Source organism: Telopea speciosissima, chromosome 7 (assembly GCF_018873765.1).
Source record: "Telopea speciosissima isolate NSW1024214 ecotype Mountain lineage chromosome 7, Tspe_v1, whole genome shotgun sequence".
Lineage (NCBI taxonomy): Eukaryota > Viridiplantae > Streptophyta > Magnoliopsida > Proteales > Proteaceae > Telopea > Telopea speciosissima.
The window spans coordinates 3,115,467-3,139,595 of NC_057922.1; the positions used below are offsets into that span (position 1 = coordinate 3,115,467).

At 37.1% G+C, this 24,129-nt stretch overlaps 3 protein-coding genes across 6 annotated transcripts in view; 2 read left to right on the forward strand and 1 right to left on the reverse strand.

Moving 5' to 3' along the window:
• The window catches only part of LOC122667336 (probable LRR receptor-like serine/threonine-protein kinase At3g47570), a 24,693-nt gene continuing 564 nt past the window's right edge, over positions 1-24,129 (forward strand). Inside the window, exons 1-4 of the mRNA XM_043863592.1 lie at positions 1-238; positions 956-1,581; positions 5,534-5,908; positions 6,100-8,278. Of these exons, the coding sequence (XP_043719527.1) occupies positions 1-238; positions 956-1,581; positions 5,534-5,908; positions 6,100-8,259 (3,399 nt within the window). The 3' untranslated portion in view covers positions 8,260-8,278. The remainder of the gene's footprint in view (positions 239-955; positions 1,582-5,533; positions 5,909-6,099; positions 8,279-24,129) is intronic.
• LOC122667337 (probable LRR receptor-like serine/threonine-protein kinase At3g47570) lies at positions 14,767-16,507 on the forward strand. The gene is made up of 2 exons (XM_043863593.1): positions 14,767-15,313; positions 16,094-16,507. Exons 1-2 carry the CDS (start codon positions 14,767-14,769, stop codon positions 16,504-16,506), a joined length of 960 nt encoding a protein of 319 aa, XP_043719528.1. The 3' UTR covers position 16,507.
• Positions 17,285-24,129, reverse strand: part of LOC122667310 — a 21,900-nt gene continuing 15,055 nt past the window's right edge. For all 4 annotated transcript variants that reach the window (XM_043863565.1, XM_043863566.1, XM_043863567.1 and 1 more), the window contains 2 exons: positions 18,041-18,107; positions 17,285-17,953 (listed from right to left, as the gene is read on the reverse strand). In XM_043863565.1, coding sequence (XP_043719500.1) covers positions 17,654-17,953; positions 18,041-18,107 — 367 coding nt within the window. In that variant the 3' untranslated portion in view covers positions 17,285-17,653. The remainder of the gene's footprint in view (positions 17,954-18,040; positions 18,108-24,129) is intronic.

Consider the following 24,129-nt stretch of genomic DNA (forward strand, 5'->3'; position numbering starts at 1 on the left):
ATGTCAGGTCTTGATAATGATGACTGGTATCGGAGCTTATCCTCCCTGCTCCCCAACCTTCAACGGTTATCATTGTCTAACTGTTCAATTTCAAGACCTATGGATGCATCCCTTACAAACCTCCATTCCCTCTCAGAACTCGACCTAGGCTTCAACAATCTATCTTCCACGTTACAGGATCTTCTAGGGAAACTCCCTTCTTTGAGAGTACTTTGGCTCTATTCTACAGAATTGTACGGTGAGTTTCCAAAAAACTTTTTCGGTCTACAACCAGACCTGCAAGATTTGGACTTATCTCGTAACTATCTTCTCTCAAGTTACTTACCTGAATTTCTGCATGTAAATACTCTACGACATTTGGACCTCAGCTCAACAAAACTGTGTAGAAAGTTGCCAAATTCAATCAAAAATCTTAAGTTGTTGGAGGGATTGTACTTTCGCAATTGTAGTTTATCTGGGCCAATCCTTTCAATCCTGTCTTCTTTTGCAAATCTTACCCAACTTTATGGTTTGGAACTTTCAGATAATAGCTTGACTGGTCAAATCCCTTCCTTTTTCAATGACAAATTTCCCAATCTTAGGTATCTATACTTGGGAAACAATTTTCTTCAGGGACCGATCCCATCTTCGTTAGCAAATCTTACCCAACTTAGAATATTGGATCTTTCATATAATAATTTGACTGGTCAAATCCCTTCCTCTTTCAATGACAAATTTCCCAATCTTTTGTATCTAAACTTGAGAAACAATTTTCTTCAGGGACCGATCCCATCTTCGTTAGCAAATCTTACCCAACTTACATCATTGGATCTTTCATATAATAATTTGACTGGTCAAGTTCATTCCTTCTTCAAAGATGGATTTTCCAGTCTTCGGTATATAGTCTTGAGGTACAATTTGCTTGAGGGACCGATCCCTTCATCTATATTGTTTGTCCCATCATTGTGGTATATAGATTTGTCGCATAACCATTTCAATGATATACTAGATGATGATGATGATGATCTCTCCCACAACACCAATTATAAATTGTTTGGAAAAATCCCTACCTCCTCACCCTGTACTGCTGGAACCAATCTTGATGTTCTTGATCTGTCTTATAACAAATTGAGCGGTGTGATTCCCGCCAAGTGTTTTGGTCGTTTGATTGGCAATCCAAGTGTCGTAAATCTAGAGCGGAACAACTTGCATGGTCCCATTCCTGATGCATACACTAGAGGAGGATGCAAACTACAAATGTTCAAACTCAATGGGAATCGACTCCAAGGGAAATTACCAAAATCACTGGCAAATTGCACTGATATGGAGGAGTTGGATGTTGGGAATAACCAGTTAAGTGGGACCTTCCCCTTCTGGTTGCAAAGTCTACCTCAGTTGCGTGTTTTGGTTCTGAGATCTAACAAATTCTATGGTCCCATTATTAGGCAACGATCAAAGGTTGATGATGGTTCTGATCATCCCTTCCCAATGCTACATGTGCTCGACATCTCTGTAAATAATTTTACAGTAAAATTGCCGCTGGAATATATTTGTCAATGGAAGTCAATGGTGGTTACCGATGTACATCAACTGGCCGGTTATGTAAGTTTGCAAAATGCAACTTATAGATATGATGAATATTTTTGGAGATGCAAAGATCTTCAGCACCTTCACCACCATAAATCTTTTGCAAGTTTAGAGGAAACATTTCAGCTGCATTAATTGGGAACTAAAGGCACTAATGGGGCTCAATTTATGAGCAAATGACCTCATAGGCCAGATTCCTGCTTCATTTACTCAGTTGATGAGGCTGGAGTCATTAGATCTTTCCAGCAACAATTTATCAGGTGAAATCCCCCAACAAATGGCAAGTACTCTCACATCTCTTTCATTTTTGAATCTATCACAAAACCATCTCACAGGAATGATACCACAAGGATCCCAATTTGCAACATTTTCAAATGCTTCATATGAAGGGAATGTGGGATTATGTGGATTTCCATTATCAAAAGATGTGGATCGGAAGTAGAAAGAGCATTACCTCCAGCAGACTTCGACGAGACTTGAAGAAGAAGAAGAAGATTTTACTATAATTGGTTTACTTGATTGGAGATTTGTGATTGCAGGGTATTGTTCTGGAGTGATAATTGGGGTGGTCATTGGACATACAATGTTTTGGAAGATCATTGGATGCTTCAAGTTAACATCAAGAATGGAAAAATTCAAGCCAAAGCGAAGGTCGTCAAAAAAGAAGATCAAAAGCCATGGCGGGAGAGTAAAATGAAAAGCTATCATCAGATCATGAAGAGAACAAGATTTCAGTTGCATAATACTTCTGCTGAGATGTATGAATTTTTCTTAATTTTTTTCTTTCTTTCTCGTAGTTGTATTTATTTTTGTATTTATTTATTAATGCTGAAGAGTACTTGTATTTCTATTTCTCAGTGATGTTGGGTTGTCTTAATTAGTTTCTTAATTTTCTTGTGTACGTAAGGGTTTTGTGGAGTCAGGCCATGCCTCTCCAATCCAGGATGTATTAATATGCATGTGTTCTTTTAATTAATAAATTTTCGGCCTGCTATCCAGGGAGGGTTCTACAGTTTTGGGGGTAAAAATATTTCTTTTCTTGGGAGTGTACTGTGTACAAACAGTGGTAATCTTTTGACGGGAACACCTAGCTGAGCCATGTGAAAGGATAATGGCAATTCTAATCGTTTGGACTGCCAACATGTCAATTCCATGTATTAGCAATTCAAGGGTGTTAATCGGAAGTCAGGTTCACGTTCACGTACGTGAACCTATAAGAACGGCTCACTGGTATTCAAATGGAATCCACCCTGTGGGACCCACATTGAGTGGATTCCATCTGAATGGTTGTGAGCCGTTCTCGTACGTGAACGTGAGCCCAACTCGTCAATCGGTTTGGTTTCAGTTATTTCAACTCGGTTTAAGAAATAAAATGTAAAAATCAAAACCGAATCGAATTGACAATAGAAATACATTTTCAAAATCAAAATCGAATCGATTTGATTTGATTTAGTTTCGATTTTGTATTCAACTTCTTAGTGGGTTTTAATTTGGTTTTATATTTTGTTTAGGTTCTATTTCTATTGTTTGGGCCAATTTTTTTACATCTTCACAAATAAAAAATCCTTATTCGGTTCGATTTAATAGTTTTAGACATGAAATCGAATCGAGCCAAACCTAAAAAATATTCCAGCTTTGAAAATCAAAACCAAACTGATTTAAACGTCCGATTTCGGTTCTAAATTGATACCCTTAATTGGCATTCACCTTTTCGAACTGAAGAACACCCCTTGGAATTTAATTTTCCTCAAAGAAAAAAAAATAAAACTTCAAATTGAGTAAAGGTGCGTCCTCTATGGCTTAACCATTGGACAAAATTTAAGAATTTTCTTTCTGATGCCACATTAATAATGGACCATCTCTTCATCTCTTCTTCTATCTATCATTTTATTGATTTGGTAAGAATTAAGTAAGTTTTTTTTTTCTTAAAAAGACCGTACCTAGTGCACAAGATTCCTGTGTTTAGTGGGGTCTGGGGAGGATCAAATATACATAGCCTTACCCTTGTTTTCAAAGAGACTTGTTTTAGGATTTGAACCCGTGATCAAGCATTCACTTAATAAGCAATTGAGCCAAGCACTACCTTCTACTTAAAAGTACGTTTACAAACTTAAAAAAAAAAAACTCTTCACTACTTGACTATTTCTGTCATTTTGTAAGTTTTCTCCTGAGTTCAATTTTCAATTTAAAGTATTCCCATTCCACACGGTGAAGACTAGCTACAAGTCAAGACTAATCGAAGTGGGGTCATCAAGTGGCAGGATTGATTGACTGTTGTTTTCACGGCATAAACATTAAGACAAAAAGTGAATTGACTTTTATGACCCACTTTCGTTATCAATTTACTCACTCAAGTCTCCTATAAAAGTAGTAATCCTATGAGGATGCGAGGACTTGTATTATTCGCATAAGATGCTCATACCATTGTTCTTATTCTTAAGGATTACTTTTTGCATCAAATGCATGCTCTGAACCACGCGGGTTTGTTTGTCTTCTCAATAATTTCAAGCTTAAATTGCAAATTAACATTTGATTGTTGTGTTTTGCCTTACGTACGGATTCAGATCTTCTATGGTGCGGGCTGTCCGTCCTGCCATACTGCGCAGATACAAGGTGATGCACATTGATCACCTTACCCCTGCTTGAGCGGAGATAAGGTGGTCATTGCACGCGACCCTGTGTCTGTGCAACACAGACAGAACAGGACAGCACACCATAGAAAATCTGTGTTGTTTACCTAACACTAGACGCAAATTAAAAGACGAAAGATAGAACAAACTCGTGCGTGTTACTTTCACTCCGTTACACGATTCCCAAACACTTCCTCCCAAATAAATAAATAAAATCCATCCATCGGCCCATCTCCACATGTTGCTCAGACCCTAGAAATCGTTGTTGGATCAATGACATTCCAAATATTCTGATCAAATAGTTCTTAAAAAAAAAAAATCGAATTCCTCTCTATAAAATTGAAGGAAAGAGAGATATTGTCTCAATTGCAATTGAAAATCATTTGATTTTGGTAAAATGTTATGATTACTGTTACAAGGATGTTACGTATCTAAAGCTCGAAGACATCCATTATGCTACGTGGATAAATGATGTGTTCCTTCTTCCTACCGTTGGAAATTAAAGATGACATATGATCTAGATTAATCATACATATCAAAATCTAATTCAATCAAATACCCTGTGTATTGTCATGTATACTTAGGTACTAATAATACTACTCTAGCCATTATTGTGCCGTGTCCCAACTCTAATGCATGCTGGAACTGATGGTTTAGGGATGAAAACCATTAGACTCCTCGTCATGCACTGAACTCAATATCTCCACTGGCTGCGAGGAACCAGAACCTCCAATTACAATCTAATCAACTTGAACCACTTATATTGCTCACTCCCATCGATCATTGCAGCCAGCTGTAACCAGGATGTTACACTTCCCCTTCTATCTCCATAAAACTCCAGCTCTATAAAAGACAGTTAAACTCATGAGTCATCATGACACACGAGATTGGAGAAAATTAATCCCATTTCATACGGTGATGGGGATGGTGATGGTGATGTGAGGACTTTTATTATTTGCATAAGATCGATAAGATGCTCATACCATTGTTGTCACTGTATAAGACGTATATAGTGTGTAAAGACGAGAGAATATATAAATATATATTCTTAAGGATTATTTTTTGCATCAAATGCCCTGAACCACGAGGGTATGTTTGTCTTCCCAATAATTTGAACGAGACTATAAATTGCAATTGATGCATGCATGAGACTATTATATATATATTCCTCAGTTCATAAACCCAATTCTTCTTCCAGATCGAGTTCTCCCTCCTTTTCCTACTCCTCCTACTTCTCCACCACCTCCAAATTTTGCAGTCCATATAGCTCCAGTAATTCATTTGGCTGCAACTGAAAATCAACACTTAATTGATTGATGGGGGGTTTTACTTTGAAGGTTTTGTCCATTTTCCCTATTAATATCAATGCCATTCTTCTTCTTCTCTGGTGCAACAACTGCATGAGCTTATTGGTGAATTCACAATCAAGAGGAGGATCATCAAATGGAATAGATCGGCTAGCTTTGTTGGCCTTCAAGGTTCGGATAACCAATGATCCCTTTCAAGTTGTGAGTTCCTGGAATGACTCTGTTCACTATTGCAAGTGGCCAGGCGTTACATGTGGCGGTCGCCGGCATCCAGACAGGGTCAGAGCCTTGCGTTTACCGTCCAAACGGTTGGTGGGGTCCTTGGCTCCAGAAATAGGAAATCTCAGTTTCCTTCGAAAGATTTCGCTTTACAACAACAACTTCAATGGTGAAATCCCTCGTGAAGTAAGCTTTCTGCCCAGGCTTCGTTATTTATACCTATACAACAATTCATTTGAAGGGGAAATCCCACCCAACATATCACGATGCTCCAACCTTATAGAGCTCAGTTTAGGTCACAACAATATTGTGGGCAAAATTCCAGTAGAACTTGGCACTTTGTCAAACCTTCAACTCCTTGCATTCCATGTGAACAGATTGAGGGGTCATATCCCACCTTCCTTTGGAATCTTTCGTCTCTTGAAATCATTTCCGGAGACACAAATGATTTAAGTGGAAGTATTCCAGATTCCTTTGGCCAATTAACAAGATTCAATTATCTCTTGCTTGGTGGAAATAAGTTGTCTGGTACCATACCTCCCACTATATATAATCTTTCCTTACTCGGTAATTTTGATGTCTCAGCTAATCAACTCCAAGGGAGTTTTCCACCAAATTTAGGCTTCACTCTTCCTAATCTATGGCGGCTTTCAGTTGCAGAAAACCAGTTTCATGGAACAATTCCAATTTCTCTATCCAATTTGTTGGAACTCGAAGAACTTTATATAAGTATAAACAGTCTTACTGGGAAAGTGGCTATTAATTTTGGAGGCCTATCAAAACTCACTCGCCTTTCATTGGGTACGAATCATTTGGGAAATGGGGATGTCGATGACCTGAATTTTGTCAACACGCTGACCAACTGTAGTAGTTTAGAATTATTGGATTTCATGGATAATCGTTTTGGTGGCGTGCTCCCCAACTCCATAGCAAACGTATCAAACCAACTGACACGATTCTATGTGTCATACAATCAAATATCTGGAGAAATTCCAGTGGGGATTGGGAACCTTGTAAGGTTACAAGTCTTGGGCCTATCTGATAACTTACTAGAAGGAAGTATTCCGACTTCAATTGGGAGGCTTCAAATGCTTCATAAACTCTTATCGTATGGGAACAGATTCACAGGGCCAATCCCTTCTTCTCTTGGAAACTTGACAGCATTGATTGGCCTCCATTTAGGAGATAATCGTTTGGAAGGAAAAATACCTTCAAGTCTTGGAAAATGCAAATATTTGTTTGGCTTGATCCTTTCCGGTAATCGTTTCAATGGTATCATCCCCAAAGATATATTTCATCTTTTCACGTTGGTAGAGCTAAACTTGAGTAGAAATTCTTTCATTGGTTCTCTACCTTTGGAAGTGGGTGGATTGACCAATCTGCAATCCCTAGATATTTCTGAGAACATGTTGTTTGGGGATATACCAAGCACCCTTGGTGCTTGTACAAGCCTAGAGTACCTTTTTATGGAGGAAAACTCATTTCAAGGATCTATTCCATCGTCTCTGAGTTTTCTAAGAGGTCTTCAAATGTTAGATCTTTCACATAACAACCTCTCTGGTTTTATCCCAAAATATTTGGGTACATTTAAGTTTTTACAAAACTTAAATTTATCATTTAATCAATTGGAGGGTGAGTTATCAGTAGATGGGGTCTTCCAAAATTCGAGTGCAGTTTCAGTCATTGGAAACAATAAGCTTTGTGGTGGTATACCAAAACTTCATTTGCGAGCATGCCAAACTCAAAAGTCAAAAAAAGAGGGAAGGTCTCATGTTTTCAAGCTGATCGTCATCATATGTGGTTGTGGGGGCTCAATGTGTTTGATTTTTATGATATCTTTTTTTATTTTCTACAAGATAAAAAAAGAAAAGAAAGAATCCACTTTATTTTCGATTGAGGGTCGTCACTTTAAGATCTCTTATGCCAAACTCCTTAAAGCTATTGATGGATTTTCTTCTACAAATTTGATTGGAGTGGGGAGTTTTGGTTCTGTGTATAAAAGAGTTCTCAATGATGGGGAAACTATTGTTGCAGTAAAGGTCCTCAACAGTAGACAAAGAGGTGCTTTCAAGAGTTTCATGGTTGAATGTGAATCCGTTAGAAACATCTGGCATCGTAATCTTGTAAGAATCTTAACATCTTGCTCAAGTATAGATTATGAAGGCAATGATTTTAAGGCTCTACTATATGAGTTCATGTCCAATGGGAATTTGGAGAGGTGGTTACATCCACATACAAATGGCATACAAGATGAACAAAGGCATTTAAATCTTGTTCAAAGATTGAATATTGCCATTGATATGGCAACAACATTGGATTATCTTCATCATCATTGTCATACGCAGATTGTTCATTGTGATCTAAAGCCAAGCAATATTCTTCTCGATGGTAATTTGACTGCACATTTGGGTGATTTTGGGATATCAAGAATTCTTTCAAAAGCCACAAGTAGTTCTCAAAATCACACAAGCTCAATCGGAATAAAGGGGTCTATTGGATACATTGCACCAGGTAATGTACTTCTTTTATTGATCTAGTATAATTTTTCCTCTTGTTGTGATTGAGCTTACCTTTATACCATGAATCTAATATTTCTCTTACCTATTACACCACAAAACCTTTAGATGTAATTACTATTCTCATACACATTTTGTAACATCTTTAGTCCCTTCCTAGAGAAAAGTGTAATATCTCAAACATTTAAATAGTAATAATATAAAAATACAAAAAAAGTATTATGCTTAAATGATATTTTGAGTCTCTTCATTTTTATGCCAAAGTTTTGCAGCATCTTTCCTTACTGTAAGCAAATCATACTTTGAATGCCATGGGCTACAAACTGTGGTTTTCTAAAGAATTCCACAGTTAGCTAGTCTAGGTAGGGGCTTGTAGTTTTTCTTGTACATAGATTCATGTGGCCATATGCTAGATTAAATCCATAAAATTAAATTACTTGGATATCATGCCATCAAATGATATGTTAGATTTAGATCCCCAACCAGATGTTAGAGGATCTTGTGTTGAACAAATTTGAAGATACCCTAACCTCTTTTGGGATGCATTTACTGTTATGTTATTCTTCAAGTTGAGACCAATAGACTTTGTGCGTAATCTCACTAGTTATTCTTCCATGTCTTGTTACTCTTCTAGTTGAGACCAATAGACTTTGTGCGTAATCTCACTAGTTATTCTTCCATGTCTTGTTACTCTTCTAGTTGAGACCAATAGACTTTACTCCTATTCTCACTAGTTATAGAAGTACTAACATAATTAAGATGCTGATGTTTCAACGCATGGTGATATCTACAGTTATGGGATTCTCTTGTTAGAGATGTTCATAGGAAAGCGGCCTACTCATGAAATGTTCAAAGATATCTTTAATCTTCACTGCTGGGCTGAGATGACTTTGCATGATGGAGTGATGGCTATCATCGACAAATCACTTCTCTCTATGGAAGAAGATGAAGAAGATGCAACAACTATAATCAACATCACTAGAAGTCGAAGATGCATGAATGATAAAGTGCAAGAATGTCTTAACTCAGTTATTAGACTTGGAGTTGCCTGCTCAATAGAATCACCATGGGATCGAATGGACATAAATGATGTGGTCAAAGAGCTACATCTGATCAAGGACATTTATCTTGGAGTTCGCACTCATTGAGAAAGATGAGCTATAATAAGGGATATAAACTATGGTAAGTCATCATTTCCTTCGAAAATTGAGTTTGTTGTACTTATTGATGAAAGTGATAGTTTTTTTTTTTTCTTCTATTTGAGTTAATTATGCTTTTAAACTTAATAATTTGGATACCAATTGCAATTATATAGGACATTAGTGAATCACTATCTTCGTTTTCAAGTTTTTGTGTTGTTAATATTATATTTCTTAGCTATTCAACTAAGGCATGAGTCATAATTCAAAATATTTCATATTGTTTTAACATAAAGATAATTGTCAATTGGGAAGTGGTATTGATTCTTCTTTTTTCCTTTTTTCCCCTTTGTCTTTATTTCTTTCGTTCTTCTTTTTTTTTTTTTTTTTTTTTTTTTTCAATTTTAAAGCTCTAAATGGACAGAAAATTCCAATGAATGTTTTACCATGGCACAATTTTAACACGTTCGTGAGTAAAATACGCATGTGGGTGCTCAATTTATTGAATATGTAATATTTCCCAAAATTCCATTTGGCTTAAAGCTTTACATGTCATATGTGAGTAGGAGATCTTTAGAGGGAGCTTATCTATCTACAAAATTTTAGCATGTTGGCTGCAGGCAGCTTGTGGGACCCACATTATCAATATAAAATTGATTAATTAATGACTAATAACCCCTCTTCTTAAGGACTTTAATTAATTTGCATAGATGCACAGAGCCTTTTGTTTGTTTTCTTCATGGTAAACTGACTAATTGATTAATCAATGATCGATAACCCTCCTTCCCCTTTCTTTTCGTGTGTTATGATCTCCCTATCTAATTTAATTTAAAGACGATTATAGATCCTTTGTTTTCCCACTGGACTTTGGTTATTTATGACTTCTTCGTCTTTTAAAAAGACAGATACATCATTTACAGTTTAAAACTTTTTTGGGGTAATTTTTAAGGGAGCAAGCCGGATCTCAGCATGCCCCCGCCCACCACCTGGAAGTTCTAATAACTGCCATGTGGCAGTTCAGGTTGGGATGAATATTTGTGTTTGGGCGGACACAAGGTTGTCTGCTCATCGATCTGTCAAATTTTAGTCCAATTCAAGTTTGCCAAGTGGTAAAATTAAGCTTTAAAAAAATGTGTAGGACTACCGAGGGACTACAGTACTGAGGTGCATAGAGTCATGGATCTTTATCCCCTCAAATTCCCCAGTACCCCTACCAAGGGAGCCACAATGACCAACCTGTCCTTGCCAAAACACTCTGACGGGCCGCCCTTTATTAAAGGCACTGGGGAATTAGATGAGATAATTTTCCATAGAGTCATAGACATACACAGGAGGATATGCCTACATATCACTGGATATATTGAATCTCGTTCTGATGCACATCATTTCCTAAACATCTAAAGGTTAGAATTTCAAGATGACTGTTGCATGTGGCAAAAGACACAAGGCGTTCTGTGAGGCTGGAAATTTTTTTCTCTTAATTTTTAACGACTTCAAGGTATTCTGGAATCTGGTTTTTTTTTTTTTTTTTTTTTTTTTTTTTTCCGGCCACCAGAAATATTGACCATTTTCTTCTTACAAAATATAGGTTGCACGCATACTTAACAGTAAAGAGGGAAAGAGAGATTGAGGAGGGAATCAATAAGAGGTTGTCAAGAAAGCGCGCTTGATCAGAAATGGATGAAAAGCATTATTCCCAGGCCTCCACCGTCTTTGAAGAAGATGCAAGAGGAGGAAAAGGCAGCAGAAGCCGGAAAGTCGACATGATAAATCTTTCATGAGTGAATATAATTTGCATTCTTACCCCTTCTGTTTTCCTTATTTTTCGTAGTAGAGCAAGATATTTGTTTGATTAGCTTTTCTGTCTCAAATATTCATCATGTGCCGGAAAGTTCTTATTTTAAGAACTGGTTGGACTAGAACAATTGCAGTGGTCCATCTGAGTAAACCTGGTTGGATTAGAAAAATTGTAGTGGAAAAAGAAGGTACATTAGGGCGAGAATCACAAATCGTGATCCTCTACTATCGAGCTGCCCAGTAGGATCGTGCAGTCCAGACACAATGAGGCATGTAATGACCACCTTACTCCCATTCGAACAAGACGTTTAGGCAGGAACAAGGCGATCACTGTATGCCTCACAATGTCTGAACTGCACGATCCTACCGGGCAGCTCGGCAGTAGAGGATCTGGATTGAAGAATCACCACGGTCACTCTTTTATCTTTCCAGAGAAAGCAACAGAAAGTCTTCTAAGTCATATTGAATGTTACACTATACTGCAGCTCTATAAAAAGGCCTGACACACACGGATTGGAATTAATTTGTTTTCACGCCTTAAGGCTCCACGTTTTGGACTACTTTGAAGGAGTCATATACTTGTTTTTCACGGGGGGGGTGGCAGTGGGGGGTCTTCATGATAGATTCTTGGCAATTAATAGATTAGTGTCAGATCAAATATAGCTCATTATTTAAAATCATTTTGATCCCTTTCCTCACTTATTTACCTCTCCCTTGATGTTCGTCTGAGATAACAAAATGACAAGACCTGCAATGTTATTGCTGTGATGTTACCTATTAACTTTCTATGCTTTATTCTTCTTCTTCATTAGAACAATCATGTCTCCATAATAAGATGTTTGTTTTACTTCAATTGAAGCATGAGCAATCATGTTCCTATACTTACGATACTCTCAAGTTTTGGAAGCCCAATGCCAATTGTTGTTCATAGACGGGTGTGACCTGTGATGGACTCACTGGTCATGTGATTGGTTTCAACCTTAGTTCATCTGGACTTTGTGGTTCTATCCATGACACTAGTGGCCTCTTCTACCTTCCTAACCTCCAAACACTCATTCTCTCCAGCAACCATTTTGAGGGTTCTATTTCATCTAGGTTTGATAAACTTTATAAGTTAACACATCTTGACCTCTCTCGGAATTCATTTCGTGGTCAAATCCCATCAGAAATCTCACGGTTGACAAACTTGGTTTTTCTTGATGTCTCCTGCAACACAGGGTTGAAACTTGAAAACCCCAACCTGAGAACTCTCGTTCAAAATCCGTCCGGTTTGACGGAACTTCGTCTTGATTGGGTGAACATGTCAAATCATGATAATAATGACTGGTATCGGAGCGTGTCCTCTCTGCTCCCCAACCTTCAACAGTTATCATTGTCCAACTGTTCAATTTCAAGGCTCGTGGATGCATCCTTTACAAACCTCCAACCCCTCTCAGTACTCAATCTAGACTTCAACACTCTATTTTTCACGTTACAGGATCTTCTAGGGAAACTCGCTTTTTTGAGATTACTTGGGCTTTCTTTTACAGAGTTGTATGGTGAGTTTCCAAGAAACTTTTTCGGCCTACAACCATATCTACAAGATTTGAATTTATCTTATAATTATCTTCTCTCAGGATACGTGCCCGAATTTTCGCATGTTAATTCTCTACGATATTTGCACCTCACCTCAACAAACCTCTGTAGAAAGTTGCCAAATTCAATCAGAAATCTTAAGTTGTTGGAGGGATTGAACTTTCGTACTTATAGTTTATCTGGGCCAATCCCTTCAATCCTGTCTTCTTTTGCAATTTAGGTCAGTCGTCGGTGAAGTATGCTTTTGAAAATTATGGTTTTTGCATGGATAAAGTTGTTTGAAACTTTGAAGCTTGTTGTTTTACTATGGAAAATGAGAGGACCTTTTATGTTGGTGAGGTATGCTTTTGAAAATTAAGGTTTCTTTAGCTTCATGTATTGGGCCCATCACTTTATTTTATGGTAATGTATATAATAGTATAATACTTATGCCACTCTCACTAAAAAATGTAACCCTAGAGGCCTAGACCACGAGAATAATAGAGAAAATAGTTAGTAAAAGAGAGGAATACCAGTCGTGTTGCCTTAAAAAAAAAGGTTTAAAAAATATCAGTAAGTCATTTTCAATATCAAACTTCGCCAACAAGAGATTATGAGAAGCTTATGAGGTAAAACAATCTGCAACAAAATTTGCTTCCCTAAAATAGTGCACAAGCTTAGCATCAAGTTGCCCCAAAAGAGTCTTAATCTCCAAACAATGATACCACAGCCTAGGGAGCATCAAAACTCAGAGAGAAGAGTTGCCAAATAGTCCTAATCTCATTCAATATCAACATGGACAGGGGCAAAGCCAGGATTTTTATGTAGGGTGGCTAGGTTCAATAGTTGATCAAATGGTTTAAAATCTGGTTCGAGTCTGATTCAGATTTGAATTTGGGTTAGCATTAATTTATGTTATCTTTAGTTGGATTATTTTGCTATACGCTCTTATCAATCAAAGGGGTATCAAAAAGAATTCAGACCGGTTGAACCAATCGGGTCGAATCCTTATTGGGTTGGTATTAAAAATCATTGCTAAAGAAATGGGAAAAGAATTTTTGGAGGATGTTGGCCAATGAGACACCAATTAACAAGACTATCGCACTCTAGCTTTGCCATGGTCTGCTGCCCCCAAAGAAATGGTCTTTAATTTCAAGAACAACTCTTTAAACTCTGTAGCCCTAATGTAATTAAGGAACCAAGTGAGAGAGAAAGAAGGGATCGGTATGATGTGGCAGTGGAATTAGAAGATAAAAATGATAGAAGTGCAGGAATTGCCAAATTCAATTGAGAATCTCGAGTCCTCAGAGGAATTACATATCTGAGAATTGAGACTTTTTGGATCAATCTCACCATCCCTTTCAAACTCCACCAACCCTACCAAGTTGGATATTTCACTCAATAGTTTTAAGTAATCAAGTTCCTCCATCGTTTTCTAATGAGCATTTTCCCAATCTTGAACATCTAACTTAGTATAACAATTTGACAAAACGCTCAGAACGTGGGTTTCTCTTCTCAATACTTTAATTCCTAAAATTGCAATTGATGAGACTTATTTCAAGGATCTATACCATCGTCCCTAAGCTCTCTAAAAGGTCTTCAATATTTAGATTTTTCACACAACAACTTCTTTGGTTTTATCCCAAAATATTTGGGTACATTTAAGTTTTTACAAGACTTAAATTTATCATTTAATCATTTGGAGGGTGCCGTGCCAATGGATGGAGTCTTTCAAAATTTGAGTGCAATTTCAATCATTGGAAACTTTAATCTTTGTGGAGGTATACCAGAACTTCATTTGCCAGCTTGCCAAATTCAAAAGTCAAATGAAGATGGTAGGCCTCATGTTTTGAAGTTGATTGTCATCATATGTGGTTGTGGGGGCTTATTATGTTTGATTTTTATGACATTTTTTTTCATTATCTACCGGGTAAGAAAAGAAAAGAAAGAACCCACTTTATTTTCGATAGAGGGTCGTCATTTTAAGATCTGTTATGCCCAACTCTTTAAAGTTACCGATGGATTTTCTTCTGCAAATATGATTGGAATGGGGAGTTTTGGTTCTATGTACAAAAGAGTTCTCAATCATGGGAAAACTGTTGTTGCGATAAAGGTGTTTAACATTAGACAAAGAGGTGCTTCCAAGAGTTTCAAGGTTGAATGTGATTCCCTTAGAAACATCCGTCATCGTAATCTTGTAAAAATCTTAACATCTTGCTCAAGTATAGATTTCGAAGATAATGATTTCAAGGCTTTAGTATATGAGTTCATGCCCGGTGGGAGTTTGGAGAGGTGGTTGCATCCAAATGAAAATGGCATACAAGATGAACAAAGGCATTTAAACATTGTTCAAAGATTGAATATTGCCATTGATGTGGCAACAGCATTGGATTATCTTCATCACCATTGTCATATGCAGATTATTCATTGTGATCTAAAACCAAGCAATATTATTCTTGATGGTGATTTGACTACACATTTGGGTGATTTCGGGATATCAAGAATTCTTTCAAAAGCCACAAATAGATCTCAAAATCACACGAGTTTAATCGGATTAAAGGGGTCTATTGGATACATTGCACCAGGTAATATACCTCTTTTATTGATTTAGTATAATTTTTTTTTCCCTCTTGTTGTGACTAGGCTTACCTTACTCTGATGAATCTAATATTTGTCTTACTTATTCCATCATAAAACCTTAAGGTATAATTACTATTTTCATATACATTTTGTGACATATTTAGCTCCTTTCTAAAGAAAAGTAAGTTTAATATCTCAAAAAATTGAAAAATAATAATATAAAAATACAAATATATATATATATATATATATATATATATATATATATATATATGTATGTATTCTTGGATGATATTTTGACTCTCTTTATTTCTACACCAAAGTTTTGAATGCATCTTTTCTTACTATGATCAAATCATACCTTTAATTCCATAAACTACAAATTGTGGCTTTCTGAAGAACCATGCATTTAGTTTGTGTAGTGGTTTGTAGTTTTCTTGTACATAGATTAATGTGTCCACATGACACATTAAAGTCATGAAATCACATTACTTGGATATCATATTATTGGATGTTCTCTTAGATTCAGATCCACAACTACAGACATTAGAGGAGCCTATGTTTCTTGTATGTGCACTACAAGAACGAATACATTTGAAGATACCCTAACCTCTCTTGGGATACATGTCATGTTATGTTATTATTCCGTTTGTGACCGTTAGACTTTGCTCCTAGTTTCACTAGTTATTTTTCAATGTCATGTTATTCTTCTAGCTGAGGCCAATAGACATTGCTTTTATTCTCACTAGTTATAAAAGTACTAACTTAAGATGCGTAAATTACAGAGTATGGTGCAGGTGCTAATGTTTCAACACATGGTGATGTCTATAGTTATGGGATTCTATTGTTAGAAATGTTCATAGGGAAACGGCCTACTCATGAAATGTTCAAAGATAACTTTAATCTTCATTGTTGGACTGAGATGGTTTTGCGTGATAGAGTGATGACTGTCGTCGACCCATCACTTCTCTCAATGGAAAAAGATGAAGAAAATGAAGCAACAACTGCAACCAACATCACTGGAAGTTTAAGATGCATGAAAGATAGAGTACAAGAGTGCCTTAATTCAGTTATTAGAATTGGAGTTGCATGTTCAACTGAATCACCATGGGATCGAATGGAAACAAATGATGTGGTCAAAAAGCTACATATGATTAGGAACATTTATCTTGGAATTTGCACTCACCAAGGAAGATGAGCTATACTAAGGATTGACTATGAATAGTGGTTAGTCATCATTTCCATCGAAAAATTGAGTTTGTTGTAATTGTTGATGGAGCTAAAAGTTTTTTTCTTCTGTTTGGGTTAATTATGTTTTTTCTTGGTAATTTTTTTTTTTAGGTTTTTATGTTGTTAGTATTATATTCCTTAACTCTTCAATTAAGGCCTAAGTCTAAAATCAAAATGTTTCATATTTTTTTCAACATGAAAGCCTAGTTAGCTCATTATCAATTAGAAAGAGCAGTTGATTCTTCCTCCACCCCCCCCCCCCCCCTCCTTCCCCCTCCCCCCTCCCCCCTCTTAGTGTTTAGTTTCTTTCTTCCTTATTGTTCTTCTTTTAAAGCTCCAAATGGAAATCCTTTGAAAAGCCCATTTGCAGATAACCATTGGTTGTCATTAATCTCATTCTCAGAATTTAGAATGAGATGCATACCAAACAATGTTCTGTCGTTTCAGAACACGTTCTGAAGATGCATACCAAAAACAGCCTTAATATTGTAAATGCATCTTTGTGCTTTTGGGTTGAGTGGCTTTTTTATTTTTTTTTACTCCGTGTGTAAAGGTTTTGTGGAGTCTAGTCCTATGTTAAACATGTTTAAAACAAGAATAAAACAGTTATTCCGATCCAGTTCTGAATCCTTGACTTTAAATCCTTGTGTAAAAAACTCATGTGCCAAAAATCTGACTGGTATCAGCCAGAATAGTCCAAGTGGCAGAAATGGAGTGCCCATGTATCAGAGTTTCTTCCTTTCTTCTTGCCTGAAACTAGAATTTTATTGAAGCTAATTAGAAAAACTCATTTAGAGGGGTGGGGTGAGGAAGGTAGAGGTACAGATGAAGCCCATGCAGAATATAGAATGCATGTCTATGTGTTCTCTACAAAATAATTGGATTGACTTCTTAAAGGACTCATGGTGCCATTGAGGAACCAATTAAATACATCTCTTGGTAGTAAGTTTAAATATTGTAACAGAGTACATAACTCTAACAATTGCCACTGGTGGAGCACCTGGAATTCTGTGTTGGACAGTGGCAGGTACCATGTTTGCCTACTATACACTCAACCTCCACCCGGTGGCTGTGAACACTTACTGTATCTTCAAAACCATAAACCCGTCGAACTTTTAACTGTTCTTGTCCTGTAGAGTATCGCAGGTCGCATGAGGAACGCCAAATACCCAATCAAGAACGTTGAGGTACTTGGAGCGAAAAACCTCCCTCTCCTGAGCATAACAGTGCATGATAATAGCGGTTGACAAACTGAAAATAACCACATCAGCTCTCTTGACTCTCTTGGGCCGTGGCAAAAAACCAGCCTCCACCATGCAAATGAAGAAGCTCTCAATAGCTCGTGCAAAGCAGTAGAGTGATATTTCAATCCGTCTGCTCTTCTTCTCGATCGCCAAGGCTAGGCCAGTAGGAAACTGCTTACAAACAAAAGCACATCATTAAAATAACAGATTTGTCTCATCGTTTCGGGCAATAGGAAATCTATTGAAGTCCATATATACCGTTCCCATAGCCACCATTGGAATGTTACACCACTTGAAAATCCTGAACAGAAAGCATGTCCACATCCTAAAGCACAAATCAGACAACTTTAAATGATGAAGATTACACATTCTCAAAAAAATCCCTCCAGGCAGATTGCAATCATAGTAGAAACACTGTTGACTAGCCTAGATAAATTGCTTAAATGAATATAGGACAAAAAAGTGCAAATATTCTACATACTCCAGCATTCATACTCCAGCATAAGCACAATTAAGGAAGAGGTAATTTCTATGTTCTAACTGTGATGCCTTAGGTGTCATCATGTGGCCACTGACAAACAGTAAAGACAATCAGGTTGGCTCTGGTACCAATTGAAGCAAAGGAGATTGCCTACACTTAGTTATCATCCAAGTTCAGCTGAGTGTTTAAATATTGTGCAGTTGAGACGGCAGTTAAGAAAAGAGATTTTTCTTGCTCTTAAAGTGTCAAAAGTGACAGGTTAGTTGCTGATTGGCAGAAAAGAAATCCTAACAAGGGTTCAATTTGAGTGATTAGTGGCTTTTGGGAGAAGAAATAATAACACGGTGTGTGCAAGTCCTGCCTTTGCTGGGTCCCGCAAGGAGTGGATTGCAGCTGGACCTAACCTTCGCATTTTTTGCAGGAAGTGACTACCTCAGACTCAAACTTGAATCTTCACACTGGCAGCCCGCCCATGTTGCCATCACACCAAGAGACCGCCCTTCTTGGGGAGATCAATTGGGAGAGAAATAGTGGCAAGGGTGCAGAGAGTGCAAAATAGAGCAGATATTTTTTTTATTCCCAGTTATTGATTGAACTATAAGAGCAGAAATTATGTCGTCAAGCAGAGCAGAATCCATAGAACTGAAATTGATATCAATTCTACTTATTGACCTAACCAACTGGCTTATCAGTATACAGCAATTATAGCTGAAGATGTGAACATTTGATAATGAAGCAAATGAAAGAACAGATTAGGTTTGTACCAAAAACCATCAATGGAAGATACTCATTTTCTGCTCCATCACCCATAAATCATTACATTATGAAGAATAAGATGATTAAAATTTCAGATATAGACCACAACTAGGCATATACACTTTTGTCTGATGGCATATACACTTTTGTCTGCAGCATCAGCTGCAGGTCAAGCTGACTACAGCAATATTTCCCTTGGATCGAATTAAAAGTTTCATCATGTCCACGAGCAACTTAACCAAAAAAGGTGAGCGCAAAGATTCATCAACTGATGTTAGATGTAATTCAGATAGTGAGCACCTCATTTTACATTTTCTGACAAAACAAATGATTCAACTGAGAATAGGATGATCATAGTCATCAGAACAGATTATAGTGAAAATTGTCATAACAAAAAATAGTAAATACAGGCTCCAGTTTCGCCAATACATGTGCTTGATTAAGTGCATAAATATATCCATATATATAGAAAGCCCTCTATACTAACTAAAAGGAGTTACACATAATAATATCCAATTCCAATATTAGCAACATCAAACTCTCTGAAAACTTTTGTAACTGAAGCCAAAAGGTGACTTTAACAATTGCCAAATCAGATTTTCTTGTCATATTGGGAAAAAATGATAAACATATTGGCTCAGTGCTTCGGATAAAGTTTCCCCAGTCTAAGCTACAGTTGAAATTTGACACACAGAACTTAATTGTGTTGTGTATATTTTAGATTAATCTTAACTGAAAACAACAAAGGTACTCTCAGTGAGCTCATTAATAGCTGATTTTGAAGAAACTAGGATTTTCTTTAGTCCATTAGAGTATTTGAAAAAAAGCAGGCAATTTCTCCTGCTGCCCATAAAGAACTGAATTTCAATAAAATATGTTTTAATTATTATCCTATTTCCCTACTTCAATAAAGTATTAAAAGAAAGAAAAGCTAGTATCCTCAATCTTCAATATGGGAAATGATATTGCCCATTTAGATACGTATCCAAACATATAACTTAAGTGTGCTACGTTTTGAAACTTTTTTCCATCATACAAAAAGAGGAGATGTTTTTAAGTTTCCAACTATACCCGTCTTATGTGCATAAGAGAAGAATGACCGGCCCAGCACCTTAAGCTTTAGATACTCATCATTAACAAAAACAACGGAAAAAAAAAAAAGGAAAGAAAAAGAGAATGAAAATCATGAGTATCAATTTATTTTAATCATTACGTTTTCTCCATTGAATCTTCAAAGTGCAAGCACCACCCCCATATTTGTGGCCTTCTGGAGGCAGAAGAAAACCTAATAGTGGTCCTTAAGCTTGACGGACCAATCAGAAGTCTTCTTAATGGTGAGGAGGAAGTTGCAGGACGCAATAACTTTGTGTTTGCCAAATGATCTTGACCATCTCAAATTAGGTTTGCCTATTTTGGCTGAAACCATTGTATTGCAACCACTTAAATTGGAGTGCGGGGTTCTGACTTCTAATGACACAAGGGGAAGAGAGTTTGTCCTTTTTTTTTTATATCTCCACTCCTCTTCTGCTATTGCTGGCACTGCCAGTTGCTTCTTCTTTTTTTTTAATTATGGACAGGAAATGGAACGGTGATAGAAAATGCCTCTGCCATAGAGAGGAGAAAAGGCAGTTCAGAATGAAGGATGTCATGTAATGCAGTGTTTATCCCAAACCAGTGAAGTCCTGTGGGAGATCAGCTTTCCACATGAACGAAATTAAAGAAATAAGACCCAGATTAGAAGAAAATTTAATAATTCAATCAAATCAATTCTGATCAACCTGAAATTTCAGTCGAACACAACAAATTAATAGGTAGAACGAGACTGTAAAATAAGATACTGATCTGATGGTCAGATTTTAAGTAACTGAATAAGCCAACTTGAAGTAGAAAATTGAAAATTCGGTCAGAGAACAGAATCCGATACAGAGATTTTGATATTCAAAACAGAATATCTGATCTTGATCTGATTTAATGGATACATAATAGACTGAAACCTTAACAATTTTCTGAAATCAGATCTGAAAAGTCAAATTGGAAAAACAAAGATTTTAAAGAAGTTGACAGTAATTAGGAAGTCTGAAATTGATTTGAAATATGAGAATAAACAGAATATGGAAAAGTACCTGTAATGCAAACCGATAGCATGAAATCGGCAGAGATAATTCAATGATAACTCAATAACTATGAGTTGAACTAACCTAAAATCTGGAACTGAAATTGAATAACAGAAATATAAATCACAGGAGAGAAGTTTAGAAGAATCTGACCTGATTTCTATTGAAGAAGAAGAAAAGAAATAAAAGAAAGATAAGATCAAGAATCCACCTGATCTGTAGGGTTGGAATCCCAGCAGTACCCCAACCTGGAAACGCACTATGGTTAACTATTGAAACTCACAGCAGTTAGACACTCTTGAATCCACAGAGCAAAACAAAGAAAAATCTTTTCAGTAATTAATCAAAATTCGTGGGTAGGACATTTCCCTTACATTTGTTTAAATAAAAGACTCTAAACAAGACTCCAACTAAGCCTAAAACTCCTCCAACCAATAGCTTGCTATGGAGGTAAGGCAGGACTGGTTTGGGCACCGACCTCACTATGCAATAAACTAAACCAAATTTTTTTTTTTAATCGTAAAGAGGGCTGTTAAGCCTTTACATATTTACATAACTAGCTCAATTCAAATAAAACTACTCCAACCAATAAATTGCCTAAAACTCTCCAACCGCAAGCTATCTTGGGGAGTCCCTAGTTGATCCAACACTTTAATAATAAAAGAAGTAAAGACTAATTGAGAAAGGAAACTAATCCTTATGGTACCCACGATTGTGTGCATATAAGGTTCCTTAAATCTACGAATGGACCTCACAAGACACTAACAACTTACTAAACTTATCCTAACAACTGAATAATAAATTTAAAAAAAAAAAAAAGAGAGAGTAAAGTCCTTGTGGAATTTTGGAATAATGGTTTATGTTCGCAGACATTAGCCCACCTTTATTTATAATAACGAAGAGAACATTCTAGAATAGGTACAAGGACAGAAATACCCTCAAAAACTAAAACATGAACCCAAATTACAACACTCCCCCTCAAGTTGGTGCATAAATATCAAACATGCCCAACTTTCTAACAATAGGAACACAAATTTTACTACTACGCCCGTTAAATGAAAACATCAGCTAACTGGGCATTAGATTGAACAAATGGAACACAAATTACTCCTTGTTCTAGCTTCTCCTCGATGAAGTGACGATCGATCTCAATGTGCTTAGTGTAATCATGTTGAACTGGATTGTGCGCAATGTTGATTGCTGATTTGCTGTCACAGTATAGGCGCATAGGCAGCTCAACAGGGATACATAAATCTTGAAGAAGACACTGGAGCCAAAGATGTTCACATATGCCATGGGCCATAGCCCGAAACTCAACTTTTGCACTAGAGCGAGCAACTACAGCTTGCTTCTTGCTCCGCCAAGTGACAAGGTTGCCTCCAACATATGTGCAATAACCTGATGTAGATCTTTTATCATTTGGACATCCTGCCCAATCTGCATCAGTAAAAGCCTCAACACGCAAGTAGCAATGAGGAGATAAAAGAACTCCTTTTCCAGGAGCAAACTTCAATTATCTCAAAATTCTATATGCTACCCATAGTTATCAAGGCGGCAAGGCGATCATGGCATTGGAGAGGGTCTAAAATCAAGGCGACACCAACAAGGCGGCAAGACACCCACCTGGACGCCTTGATAACTATGATGTTGCCTCTAGATGAGTTGAGTAAGGATCATGCATATACTGACTAACCACACTAACAGCAAAAGCTATGTCAAGTCGTGTGTGGGATAGGTATATCAGTCTTCCAACAAACCTTTGATAACTTCCTTTAACAACTGGTTCCCCATCCTTGTTCTTGAGATTAGAGTTAGGCTCTAGCGGACTATCTACAGATTTACACCCCAGCATCAATGTGTCTGATAAGAGATCAAGAGTATACTTCCGTTGAGAGAAGAAGATACATTGAGCTGAATGAGCAACCTTGATCCCAAGAAAATACCTTAGCTTACCCAGGTCCTTGATCTCGAACTCTGTCCACAAATAGGTCTTTAGTCTAGATATTTCATCAACATCACTCCAAGTGATTACAATGTCATCTATATAGACGATCAAGACTGTAATATGGTCACTTGTCTTTTTGATCAGCCTACAGGTTTCTTTCTTGGAAGAAGGTGCACCAGATCCCACTTGTCATTCTTCCCAAGAGCCCTTATCTCTTCATTCATTGCTTCTTTCCACCTTGAATTAGCTAGTGCTTCCTACCAGTTGTTACGAATGGAAACAAATGACAACAAAGAAATAAAGGAATGGAAGGAGGGAGAAAGTGAGTCAACAGAAGAATCTTCCACGGTAGGAATATCCAATGAAGCAATTAAGGGTACATCTTCACTTGTAGACTCCCCCTAAAGAGGTGCAGTATAAGGAAAATAAGCTTCTGACTTGTGGAAGACTACATCCATAGTGTCAAACATCTTCAATAACATTTATATCCCTTTTGGGTAGCCGAATAGCCCAAAAAAATACGGCGGAGCCCCTTTGGATCAAATTTTCCACGCACAAGATGATTACAAGCAAATACCACACACGCAAAAATTCTAGGGGCCGCAACAAAAGAAGAACATCCCAATAACACCTTAAGGGGCAGCAAGATGCCAAGACACAAGAGGGCATCCGATTGATTAGGTAGGCTGCCAAAAGCACTGCATCACCCCAAAATTGGGGAGGTACAGACATGACAAACATAAGAGATCTGGCCACTTCCAAGAGATGACGATTCTTGTGTTCAGCCATGCCGTTCTGAGCTGGAGTGTCAACACAACTAGTCTGGTGAATAATCCCATGAGCAGTCAGGTAGGACTGAAGAGATCCATCAATGTATTCTTTCCCATTATCAGTACGAAGAATTTTTATCTTGGCGTCGAATTGAGTCTGAATCATCTTATGGAACAATTGAAAACAAGAGAACACGTCGCTCTTCTGGCTCATAAGGTAGATCCAAGTAGTCTGATTAAAACAGTCAATAAAGGTGACAAACCACCGGTAACCAAATGTA

Bases quoted from the DNA above. Each gene is read 5' to 3' on its own strand.
- LOC122667337 (XM_043863593.1), top strand. From the start codon at position 14,767: ATGATTGGAATGGGGAGTTTTGGTTCTATGTACAAAAGAGTTCTCAAT. The intron at 15,314-16,093 runs GTAATATACCTC...CGTAAATTACAG, and splicing joins TATTGGATACATTGCACCAG to AGTATGGTGCAGGTGCTAAT.